Source organism: Rhinoraja longicauda, chromosome 3 (genome assembly GCF_053455715.1).
Source record: "Rhinoraja longicauda isolate Sanriku21f chromosome 3, sRhiLon1.1, whole genome shotgun sequence".
Classification (NCBI taxonomy): Eukaryota; Metazoa; Chordata; class Chondrichthyes; order Rajiformes; family Arhynchobatidae; genus Rhinoraja; species Rhinoraja longicauda.
Window position 1 is genome coordinate 81,699,681 of NC_135955.1, and position 13,702 is coordinate 81,713,382.

Below are 13,702 nucleotides of genomic sequence, written 5' to 3' on the forward strand. Positions count from 1 at the left end.
GTGTTTAATTCACTGCAATTACGAGTTTACCATGAAGGAAAATTCAACAACATTTCTGCCTACATTTGTTGCCCGGTTGTCTCTCTTGGAAAGTCTGTTTACATGTTAAGGTGGAAGGAGTGCAGAGATGATTTATGAGAATGTTGCCAGGATTTGGGGTGCTAAGTTATTGGGACAGGTTGGCTAGGCTAGGACTATGTTCCTTGGAGCTCAGGAGGTCGAGGGTTGATCTTAGAGATGTATAAGATCATGTGGGAAATAGATAGGGCGAATGAACAGTCTTTTATCCAGAGTAGTGGGATCAAGAGCCGGTAGATATGGGTTTAAGGTGAGAGCGGAAAAAATTGATCTTTTTTGTTTGCAGAGGGTAGCGGGTATATAGAATGAGCTGCCAATAGAGGTAGGTGAGGCAGGTACCATAACAACATTGAAATATTTGGACAGGTACATGGATAGGAAAGATTTTTAAAATATATACATATAAATATATATATGTGTATGTATGTATATTTATATATATATATATATATATGAGAGAGAGAGAGACAGCCAATAGGTGCAGGAGTAGGCCCTTCGAGCCAGCACCACCGTTCAATGTGATATGTCAAACAGGGAGATGGAGCTAGTGTAGATGGGGCATCTTGGTCAGCACGAGCAAATTGGGCTGCTGGACCTGTTTCCGTACTGTATGAACATGAGGTAAGCTCAACGTGACAGCAATCTTTGAGCAGGGCTACACAGTTATATGTAATGTTGCCATGGAATTGAAGGCTTGCATGCATCCATGCAATAGTACTCCACTAAAGTGGCAGCTTCTGAGGAGAAGTGGAAAAGGAAACCGTGTTGCTGCATGCTATTTACCTCTATCAAAATCTGCAAGTGTTTTGTTTGAAGCATGTAGCTTTGACACCAAGTTGTTGATTCTGCTTTAATTGATATGGAAACAATTGAAAACAATGCCATTTTTATGTTAAAAATATTGTAAAATCCAATCTTTTGCTGAACCACTGCTCCCAGAATGTGTGAGAGAGCCCTCTGTTGGCTAGTTGCACGCACAGTTTCTGTAACTGCAGAAATGCCTGCTTTTAGCTAAGTTCCATTCCTGATTCATGGTCCATCCTTTCTGAGTAGTGTGAGATTTTGTTAATTGTAAGATAATTACTAGTGATGGAGATCAAAGTTTGAAGGCGGATCTTCCATTGGAATTCTATGCCATTTCCAAATTTTGTATACAAATAAATCAAGCTATATGGGTTTTTATTTGTGATTTAAAAAAATATATATTGTATTCTCACATTATGTACATACATATCAACTATTTCCAGATTTAGTTAACAACTTAGAAAGGAGAAATCAATACAGTCTTGATCTTGGGAGAAGTGGATATGTACAGAGAGCACGACATTAACTGTACAGAAAGATGGGCATTGACTGCAGCTCAAAGTGAGAGGGTGGTTTGCAGGTGTACCAAAGGGTCGGAGGGTCGGTGGTCTCAACTCTGGGAGCACAGGACAACAGGGAATGGCTGCTGGCAGAAGCTGTGGCACGAACAGAAGGGCAGCTTTGCAGCACAGTGAAACAGTTAGCAGAGTTTGAGATTGATGGAGACAATTTGGCGATTGTGAACAATAGCTGGGGCAGGTGTTTGTCGGAAAGAATAAAGGGATATGGAAACAAGATAGTCACATACATGCAATCAAAATAAACAACATCATTCATAAACCGCATGAGATCCAAGGAGAGATAGCTGAATGGATAGAAAATTGGCTTCATGGAAGGAAGCAGAGTGTGATGGTGGAAAGTTGCTTCTCGGACTGGAGACCTGTGACTAGTGGTGTGCCTTAGCGTTTGGTGCTGGGCCCGTTACTGTTCATCATCTATATCAATGACTTGGATGACAACATACATGGCAAGAATAGCAAGTTTGCAGATGATACAAAAGTGGATGGTTTTGCAGATTGTAACGATGGTTGTGAAAAATTGCAGCAGGATCTTGATCAATTGGCCAGGTGGGCTGACGACTGGTTGATGGAATTGAACACAGAGAAATGTGAGGTGTTGCATTTTGGGAAGTCTAACATGGGCAGGACCTACACAGTGAATGGCAGGGCTCAGGGGAGTGTTGTAGAGCAGAGGAATCTAGGACTGCAGGTGCATAGTTCCTTGAAGGTTGAGTCGCAGATAGATAGGGTGGTCAAAAAGGCTTTTGGCGCATTGGTCTTCATCTGGCAAATTATTAAGTAGGGAAGTCATGTTGCAGTTATGTAAGACGTTAGTGAGGCTGCATTTAGTGTTCAGTTCTGGACACCATGTGAGCGAAAAGATGTCAAGCTGGAAAGGGTATAGAGAAGATTTATGAGGACGTTGCCAGGACTAGAGGGTCTGAGCTATAGGGAATGGTTGAGTAGGCTGGCACTCTATTTCTTGAAGTGCAGGAGGATGAGGGGGTGATCTTATAGTGGTGTATAAAATCATGTGGAATTGATCGGGTAGATACGCAGTCTCTTGTCCAGAGTAGGTGAATTGAGGGCCTGAGTACATAGGTTTAAGGTGAAGGGGAAAAGATTTAATAGGAATCTGAGGGGTAGCTTTTGCCACACAAAGGGTGGTTGGTGTTTGGAACAAGCTGCCAGAGGAGGTAGTTGAGGCAGGGACTATCCCAACGTTTAAGAAACAGTTAGACAGGTACATTGATAGGACAGGTTTGATGGGATATTGGCCAAATGTGGGCAGGTGGGACTAGTGTAGTTGGGACATGTTGGCTGGTGTGGGTAAGTTGGGCCTAAGGGCCTTTTTCCACACTGCATAACTATGACTATAAATGTTGTGCGGTCATTTTATCTTTCCAACAAGCAGACTAGTTGTTTTGCATTTATACCATTCAAATTCATCTCTTGAGGTTGGGGTAATCTTTGTAATTTGCCCCAATGTTTTTTATGATTTCAGAAGAAAAAATATTCCAGATATGCACAGTTCTTTTTTTTACCTTTATTGGGGCAATAACGCCTTTCTTCGACTGCATGTTTCTTTGTTAATTGAAAATTGTATGAATTTGAAAGTAAAGATTGGAAAATGACTTTCATTTATATTTTATAAAACAGGTCACCATTCCTGGGGACTCCTCTCTGAATCTTCGTATGTGTCTCCTAAGGAGATCGTTGAAGGCTTTAACTCTGTCCAATCATCTGCCCTTGCAGACAATGAAAACCAGAAACTAACAGTTACACAACTAACAATGGCACTGGATGGTCTGCAGAATGTTTTCACTCCATTGCTCTTCCGAGGCCTCCTCTCCTTTCTAACCTGGTGGATTGCAGCTTGCCTGTTCTCTACAAGTCTTTTTGGTTTGTTCTATCATCAGTACCTGACAGTCGCATGAGTGACTCGCATGACAAAGCTGGACATCCAAATATTCTCCTAGATCTGAACATAAAATCAAGGCCACTTTTTGGAGATTAAAACAAAAGGATATTTTAAACCATTGCAGAAACAGCATATTGCTAAAGTACAGAGCACAGTTCATCTGCTCATTTTAAATGCTTCCTCTGGTTCTCAGGGCGGATAAATGTCTTAATAGTTTGAAACTTAGAAGCTGGGATGATGTCTTGTTACTAATACCATGGATGGGTTATTTATCTTTGATGGAACTTTAGAATTGCTGGAGGTTATCAACGAAAGATTACTTGGCCTGATTGGTCGGCAAATGAATGGGCCAATTTGATGGTATCACTATGAATAAGATTAAACATTGATAGACTTAATTCACCAACTCCACATAATTTTAATTTTATGTTCTTTGTATACCTGATCGGAATTTTATGTCCAAAAGTTAGCAAAGTAAATAAACTTATTTTTAGAATTAGCTTTGCAAAATGACATTCTAGTTAATGTGTGGCTTGATTTGAATCTTGATCTTTTGTTGTCCCTTCAATTTTTCTCCATGTTCACCAGCTTGATATGCATAATTATTCAAACATTAAGATAATGGGTGAGTCTATTCCTCTCCCCTGCTGACCCACAAAGGTGCATATGTGCTTTATTTTATCAATTCTGAGCCCAGAATTATATTAGCGTAACATTAATAAAGTTTAATTGGTTGTAAATGTTGAGCTAAGAAGCTCCAGTTTGAACAACAACTGATAGTGACAGATTTCATAGCAATAACTGAGCCGTATGTTTATCCTTTTGTTGGAAAGTCCAGCATTTTTCACTGTAAAGTAACCTTTACAGCTGGAATGTGAATATAACTACTGTATATTACAGTAAAGGTTAAATATTTCAAATTTTTAAGGGAACAAATTTATTTGAAGTTGTGGTTGTTGCTGTAAGAGAGTTTGATTTGTTGCTTGAGGTGAGGTATTAAGTGAATGATTTTTATTTAAAACTAATGATTGTTTTGTTGTTGTCATTGTCCAAAAAAACCCTGCAATACAATGACGCTCTGATATTGTGTCTTGCATTAGTGAAGGAAACATATTTGAGAAAGCGCCTCAACTATGTCACATGGAAGAATTGGAATTCCAAATTGTCAGATCCAGTGAATGATATTTAACTTGCAAGCTGATGGATTTATTTTTCTTTGTTTGATACTGTAACATCTTAACCTTTCCACCACAAATTATGTTACTGAATACCATTGTAAATTGAAAGCCTCAAAATTGCAGGTTAAATGTTTAAAATCTTTGTGATATGCACTTCACTGCCTGTAACAGCACCATGCAGTTTACACATTCAAAAACATTGCAAAAAGACAATGGCGGGAGATTGGATAATATGAGGCAGAATAGATGAAGAAAATGCTACTTTGATTAGAGCAGCCTCCACTAGCTATTTAATTATTGAATCTCTAATGTTTAAAATATTATCAAATTGAAATGCTGACAATACTTTTTTCACTACATTTTTGATCATTAAATACAGTGTATAAAATGCTAACAATTTCACTACCCCTTCGTTAAGTTGAATTTCAGCAATTGATTCAGCAATATTTAATATTTCCTCAAAAATGTAATGTGCCAAGAATATTTGTCCTTTATTTTGTCCTTGCTGCAGAATGGCATCCTTTTTGAGAGCCAATTATGCGCGACAAGTTCAGGAAAAACATGTAACTTTACATTTCTATGGCAAGCAATGGATGGGAATGCTACACTTGAAATAGCCCGCAGGCTATAGATTTTAATCCAGTTTGCTAAGGACATGCAAATAATAAATTTGTTTCAAGTTTCCAATAATCCTATTGGATTTTATCATTTTAAATACAAATTTTGTGTAGCATCCTCGAATGGTGCTGTTCCAGACAGATCACAGTCTGATCAAACAGTACAAAATGTAGTTGCATTCTTACGGTACAAAGCACATTTTTTATACATTATTGGCAAACTATCATCTCTGGCCATTTTAATGATGTTTTCTTTGAAAGGCAAATTCCATATTTATTTAACTTTTTTGAAAGTTAAGTGCAATTTAAGTAATGAAAACATATCAGACAAGTAAAATTGAAATTCACTTTATAGAATAGAATGCTAGAAATAGCAAGTAATCGTAATTGATCATTTATAATGAGACCGATCTCAAGCTAATATCCATTTGTAACGGCTACTACACTATACAGTTGTATGTTTCAAAGCAAATAAATTAGTCTTTTTTATATTCTTTGTTTATGTAATTACAACTTCCTCGGTGAATATTTTAAATTTGAATTATGATCATGATAATGGAACTGAAGTCATAACTGAAATCTGTATTATCTGTATTTGGAATTGGTCTCTACTTGGTTTAACTTTATGCACTATAAATTGTTCGTTATAGGCAAAAATATGTCGTTATTTATCCCTCTATGACCCAAAAGATAGAAATAAAGTAATAGTATATTTTTCAAGCAATACTGACATGTTAGTGAAAATGGCTATCTCATTGATCGTTCTGCCAAAAGCCATTGACAGTGTAATTTTTTTTTCAGTTCATCTAGCTTGTTAGGAACTTTTCTATGGTAGCTGAAGTCGACATTCACGATGGTTACAATGCTGTCGGTGATCTGTAGTGACATCAGGCATAGAACTGAGAGGGAACAAGGTAAAATCAGGCAACTGCAACTCAAACTAGCTAAGACACTCCTATCACCAAAACAAAGTACCTTCAACTGTGACCAGGCAAAGCTGAATCCCACCTGTGTGCCGATTGTAGATGGAAGTGAGTTTAATAAATTTATATGATATGTAATTAAGCAAGGAATATAGTGTTCTTGAAAAATATTAAAGAATAATGTCTCATTTTACATACGTGAATATTCAGTGTCAAAAATTATCTTGACTGGAGTGGTATCAAGTGGTTGAGGTTTAATATTCTGTGAAGTCAAGATACTAGGAGAGCATTTGAACATTATTTTGATTCTGAATCATAATCCTACTATTGGTACACCAATCAGAAAATGGAATTGGATATTATGTGACATGGTTAGCTATCCATTACCAGCAGTAGATGTCTGAGGCCTTTCTAGAGAAATGTATTTGCATTTGGTGTTTAATTTGTGCTTAAATGCACTAAAGTGGCTTGAAGCCTTTCTTTTAATAAAATAATTGTTACTGATTTGAATGCAGCAGGGTGTTTTCTTGTGTTTATGTCAGTGGCTGTTTTTCGGTATGATATGTTTCGGTAAAACTAGTGGAAATTGGTCACCTTAGCGACTGTACTGAACTGGTTACCTAAGATAGATGTTCCTTTAACCTACTTAATACATTTAACAATGTGAATCACTCCTAAATGATGCAAGTTTGCAATTCAATTTATTTCTGTCATACTGAGGAATATGGAGTTGTAGTGGCATTCTACTGGAGTAATCCAGAATTTTGATCACGTTTTATCGAAAGCAAACAAATCTGGAAAAGTAGTTATTTATAGTAAACATGAAATTTCCGGATTTCTGTACGAACCCAACCCGGATCTAGCCTGAATATACCCCCGGTTCCAAACCAATTCACTGTTGACGTATGGTATTCAAGAAAATTGTAACAATTAAAAAATAAAATACTTTCTTGGGCTACCAAAATAAACATTAAATCCTTGTCTGCAATTTATGCTAAAAATAATATAAAATTATATATCTGAAATAAATGAGTATAGCATCACTGAGTTCTGTCATATTTTGATACTAGTAAGTGACTCGATCACAGCACCAATGCTATTTGCACACATGAACAACTTTGATTGTTGAGCTGTGTTCAACTCCAAATTCCATATTCCAGTCAAGGATATACTTCATAAGAAAATTCTGCATGCTTAAAATTGTATCTCCTGTTTACATATGAAATGATCTTATGTGAATTAATGTTCTTGCCACCGCCCCTATTTCTTTCATTCTAATGGTAGCTTATGGAATGTTTCTTGTGAACAGCATCACTAAAGTTGCCCTTTTAAAATACCATAGTCCTTTTGTAAAATAAAAGGGCTTACTCATTCTCTGTGAAGGCCCTTATTAGAAAAGTCATGCAGATCGCAAGATGGTATTCCTCACGGTTTTCCTCATGGTTTTCTCACGATGTTTGATTATGCATTTGATATCAGGAATTTCTTATTCAGAGGTTGTAATTATATCAGATGATGGCACTTTACTCCAGGACTCTATTTGATTGTGAATAACCAGTGGGTTTTCATGAAAATCAAGGTGACTAGAGAAACTAGTTTCACTGTAATGTGTAATTGAGCTGGATTTCTGTATGGATACTCCTTTAAATACCAAATATCTTTAAGATTTTGCTTTGTTTATAACTATTTCTTGAATGTGCATGGTTGCCAATTTAAGATTGTGAAATGATTACATGAGCAACTTGATGTTTTCTATAAGTTATATTGTATGAATCTCCAAATTAAGGAGCAGTGGCAATGTATTTCATCCCTATTTTATAGACTAGGGTTGGATTGTGTACTTCATGCATTGATTAAAATACAAAGCAATAAAACTGGCTCATTTTGAATTAAGATCCTATCTAGTTCAAGGGATTTCCAATCACCAAATATAATGTGAGTGAACAATCATATCATATCATATATATACAGCCGGAAACAGGCCTTTTCGGCCCTCCAAGTCCGTGCCGCCCAGTGATCCCCGTACATTAACACTATCCTACACCCACTAGGGACAATTTTTACATTTACCCAGCCAATTAACCTACATACCTGTACGTCTTTGGAGTGTGGGAGGAAACCGAAGATCTCGGAGAAAACCCACGCAAGTCACGGGGAGAACGTTCAAAAATGTGCTGCATTTTATCCACAACATTCAAAATATTCCGTTTCAATCCTCCTCTTCTACAGCCCTTGGAACTAGTCTGAGCTAACAATAGTGTTACCACTAGTGATTATTCTAAAGTGCAGTTTGAAAGCTTTAACTGCATAATGGTGTTTAAAAAATATATTAAATCTTGAATTTAAAGTAGCGCAATAGCTAAATCCCAGCAACAGTAGTGGTACTTTCTCAAGTGAAGCAGCTATTTGCTAGTTATACCTAGTCATTAAAATATATTTCATGGCAAAGAAAAATACAAGTTACATAAAACTTGTGCAATACTATTCAGAGTGAAAAGTGCACATTAGTTTTTTAAAAGAAAAAAACATTCATTTATGTAAATAGATTTCTCAAATAATCACCTATTTGGTGGTTATAATTTATAGCAATTTTCAACATCTAACTGAATTAATCCATCAGGGTATAAATGCAGGCTGGGCAAGATTTTAAAAGTAGGACAGCCATGAAAATGTTGGGAAAGACAGTGGAACAGATCATAGCCTTGTGCATGGAGTGGTGAAAATTACACAGTGTGATAGTTCTATAAACATTGGGGAAAAAAGGGTGGAAACAAGATGAATGCATCTCTTGAGATATATCATTACAGGCATATTCTTTTGGATGAAATGTTAAACTGGGGCCATGTATTTCCTTTCATGTGGATATAAAATGTTCCATGGGATTATTTGTGGGGTGGCGCTCGTCTGGCATTTCTGTACGGAGTTTTATGTTCTCCCTGTGACCACGTGCGTTTTCTCCGAGATCTTCGGTCTCCTCCCACACTCAAGATGTACAGGTTTGTAGGGTAATTGGCTTTGTACACATTTAAATTGTCCCCAGTGTGTTAGGATAGTGTTAGTATGTGGGGATCGCTGGTCGGCGCATACTCAGTGGGCCGAAAGGCCTGTTTCCGCGCTATATTTCTAAACTAAACATGTGGAAGAGCAGAGGAAGTATTCCTTCTGTTCTGGATAATAATCATCAATATAAAGCCAATAAAATCATCTGGCCACTTTTTTCATGCTTGATCATGGGATCTTGTGTCTTGCATGCCAACTGCTGCAGTTTCTGTATTAGAGATTCAAAACTGCCTGCTTGTAAAATGTATGAGGATGTCCTGAGGACTTGAAATATTAAGAGGTTTGTAGCTCCGGGTTTTGCACACCACAGAAACATTTTAATTTTGTTAAATGGATATTGTCAAAAAACATTGAGATTTGATTCTTTTGTGAGATGTTAACTTTTTACATACAAGTATAAAAGATGGACACTAAACAATCTACTGAGATACTTCAGTGAAAATTTATATTAATGTAGCACTAATATTGTACAATATTTACAAGACTTATCAAACAAAATGTGACAACAAGTGATAAAATTACCAATTTGATCAAAAAAGTTGGTTTAAAATGAATGTGCTAAAGGAAGATAAATATAAGGTAGAAAGTTTTTGGCAGGGGAGTCCAGAGCTTAAAATATTGGCAGCTGAAGTTATAGCTACTTAATGGAAGGGTGATTACATTTGCACATGGTTTAAGAGGGCAAAATTGGAGGGTTCTATACATTGGAGAAAATTAGAGTTGAGAAAGGATTTGACCATGGAAGGATTTTAAAGCTAGAATGAGAATGTTTAATTTCTTTATAACCAGCAGCCACTGTAGATTAACAAGAATGGATCGTCTGTGAACACGACTTGGTGCCAAACTAGCATGGAAAATAGAGAAGCGATCTTGTGAGAAAATTTGTAAGGTGGCAGAATATTTTATATCTCATGTTTACTGCAGTTAAGAAAAATGTGAGCTTGGGCAGAATGGAATGAAGCCATGTTAAGAAAATAAATACATGGTGTGTGTATGTGCAAATTTATTGGTTCAAATGCCATCTTAGGGCCGAATGGAATATTGGAACAAACGGTTTGTGGAAAAACAAAAGAAAACTGCAGATTCTGGAAATCTGAAATACTCTGGATATGCTCAGTAGGTAAGGCAGTGCTTGTGGAGAGAGAAAAACTAGGCTAATTTTTCAACTCAATTACTTTTCATAAAAACTGGAAACCAGGGAAATTTTAGTCTGTTTTACGTTGCAGCTGTGGGGAAGAGTGGAGAGAATGGTTTCCTTATGTATGATAATAAGAGAGTTTTTAGCCACTTGTGCCTACTCTTCTATACAATAAGACCTTGGTTATCCTTCATCTCAGAACCACTTTACTGTACTAACTTCACAGCCCTTGATCAATCCATTTTGAATATACAAAAACACTGCAGTTGGTGAGAGTATATTTGTCAGTTTTATTTTCCAAGACTATTCGTAAATCCTTTGGGATGAGGAGAGGAGAAGAATGGAGACAAAGCAAGAGACTGATCAGAGATGGCTGTAATGTAAAATAAATAGTATGGTCAAGGAATATATGGGTCAAAGGAATTTTTATAGAGAGAAGTTTAGAGACAGCAAATTCTTGATAAATTGTACGATGAATTTAGACAGATTAAAATTATCAAAGGTGAGAAGATGCAAACGAGCATAGAAAATAGAGAAGCGATCTTGTGAGAAAATCTGTAAGGTGCGGGTAAGAAGGAGCATTTTAACTAATGTGACAATATAGGATCGTCCATATCCAAAATGTACCATGTTATGTTTAGTTAATGAATGGATAATGTTTATCTTGAATTGAACAAAATGTGATTTTGATTGACAAGTAATTATAGGCTGTGATATTTTTAAAGATGCTCATTAGTCCAAAATGCTTTTTAAACCAACTGCATGCCACAAAGTCCACTCTGGCACCATTTCCTAAATTATGTTCTCAAACTAGATTTTGTATTCGACCAAATAGATCAGAGATAATTCTATTGGAGGGCCTTAGACATTTGTTTTCATCAAAATATTAAGAAACAAACCATTCAAACTGAAAATACAGTAAAACTCTGATAACGTGCCAGGCTTTGGACTTCATGGTGTTGGGCGGGCAGATTTTCAGTGTTTTTGGACTGTTGTGTGCTCTTCAAATTGATATCCTAATGCACTTTAAACTCATTTTTATTTGGATGATACACTGCATTATAATGCATTTTTTCCAGTGAATGTGTTAACTTTAAAAGGTGCCCTTTATTCAACAGAGCATGGGAAAAATCACTATGTCAGTTGCCGAACCATCAGGATCCCCAAATAGTTGAACAGCAGGTTATTGGAGTTATACTGTGATGATTTCTACAAGGAAATTTTAAGAAAGCAGTATTTACTTTTAAACAGTATTTTCCATTGTTTAATTCTTTTTGACCAATTGATCCAGAACATGTTTTCTTTACTTGTGTAATTTTGAGTGATCTTTTACATCTCTTTAGGTGAGTGTGACAACCATCCTTAAGTTACATTGCATTTAGTTGAATGACGGAATTGAACACTGTTCAAAATGGTACAAATGTTTATTTGTGCTATTCACAAAAAGCAGGGTGCATTTTGCTTAAAATGTAAGTCTTCCAACTAGAGTTGTAGAGGCATCCTATTGGGCCGAATGGCCTCCTGCACCTATTTTCTATGTTTCTATCAACAATGCTATGTTTCTGGTCACATCAAAACATGCTTTTTAACACGTCACTGCTGAATGTTATCTATTGGACAACGTTCATTAAAGCACAATTACAGCAATTTAATTACATTATTATTAACACGTGAACCAGTCATAGAAACATAGACATAGAAACATAAAAAATGGGTGCAGGAGGAGGCCATTTGGCCCTTCGAGCCATCACCGCCATTCATTGCGATCATTGCTGATCATCCACAATCAGTAACCTGCCTTCTCCCCATATCCCTTGATTCCACTAGCCCCGAGAACTCTATCTAACTCTTTAAATTCATCCAGTGAATTGGCATCCACTGCCTTCTGTGGCAGAGAATTCCACAAATTCACAACTCTCTCACCTCAGGTTTCTTCTCACCTCAGTTTTAAATGGCTCCCTTTTATTCTTAGACTGTGTTCTGGACTCCCCCCAACATTGGGACCATTTTTCCTGCATCTAGCTTGTCCAGTCCTTTTATAATTATATATATACGTCTCTATAATATCCCCTCTCATCCATCTAAACTCCACTGAATACAAGTCATGATGTATGTAGAATTACATTACATTGCCCATATCCAAGTGTTTTCATGTTGCTTTTGCAATTAAAAGAAAATTTCATAATGGCATTTAACATCACTGCCTTTTATAAGTACAGCAGCACAACGAGGATATGAAAGATTTAATTAAATCATATTTATAGACCAATATGGAATTCAGTTTTTTTGGCTGATATGCCACAAAACATCTTCTTACACCATGGCTAGCCATCTTCAGATATCACTGCTTTGACATTTTCATGCTTCTATCATTTTTTAAACGCGGCAATTTTAAAATAAACATTTTTGATGTATCGATCGTGAGGTCAACCAAGTGGAGTGTCCTTTAACACAGAAGTGCTGCATGCATTTAATATAGTTCTATTTTACATATGCATGATTTTTTAAACCTAAAATTGTTATGCAATACTGAACATGGAACTGGGAGTAATGTCTAAGTAATGCCACAGGACATTATTTGCTGGTAGAACTGCTCTTATTGGAGTTTTTGTACAAATTAAAGAAAGCTTTAATAGATGTTGGCTATCCTAAAGAAAGATTAGGATAGCCAACAGCATTCTGCATACAGGCACAGCGAGGGAATTGGCAGCAATGGGTGAAAAGGGGGAGCACAGTGAGTGCAATTTTAAATCCCACATCCCCCTTAACCATAGTGTTTCTTCAGTTTGAGATAACTCAGTTGGAGAGCAAATCAGTGAGACACAATATGGCCAAGGTCAAAGTGTATCATTCTCTTTAAGGCATCTTTGTCAGCTCGGGTATGTACAGTCAGTGTAATGTTTGCATAAACCAATTTCTTTGTGCTTTTATGTTCTCCAGATTTTGCCAATCTAGAGATTATCATCATCATGTCCTTTAAACTTGGTCCTTTTATGCTAATGTTATGTTTCTCCATTCTCTCTATATCAAGGTTAGCTTGTATGCAATCTCTTCAGCACCTATGAATCTGACCCAAAATTTTAGCTAAGTTCACTTTTCCACCAAAATCACCTGCTTTGCTGAGTGTTTCCAGCATTTTTTGTTTAATTTCCAATTTTTCCAGTTTTTCAATTAGTTGAAATTAGGCAACCCCATAATCTGATGTAGAATATTTCCCAAGTCACAGGGTTTCAAATTATCTGGAGTGGAGTGAGACCCATACATTTGTTGACTGTTGTATCTTGTCACCATTCAATGGTATTAAGAAACGTCAAAAGGGTAATTATCCTTGTCTCCCATGTAGCATCTCCATACTTCCTTTATCCAGAGGGCTCAGAGACCTTAAATCAGTTGTTCACTCGTTCCTTTTTATGCCTTGATGTT

At 36.6% G+C, this 13,702-nt stretch overlaps 1 protein-coding gene across 2 annotated transcripts in view; it reads left to right on the forward strand.

The window, feature by feature from the left end:
• The window catches only part of tmem161b (transmembrane protein 161B), a 59,580-nt gene extending 51,658 nt beyond the window's left edge, over positions 1–7,922 (forward strand). For both annotated transcript variants that reach the window (XM_078396520.1, XM_078396521.1), the window contains one exon: positions 3,102–7,922. In XM_078396520.1, the coding sequence (XP_078252646.1) occupies positions 3,102–3,379 (278 nt within the window). In that variant the 3' untranslated portion in view covers positions 3,380–7,922. The remainder of the gene's footprint in view (positions 1–3,101) is intronic.
• The last annotated feature ends 5,780 nt before the right edge of the window (positions 7,923–13,702 follow it).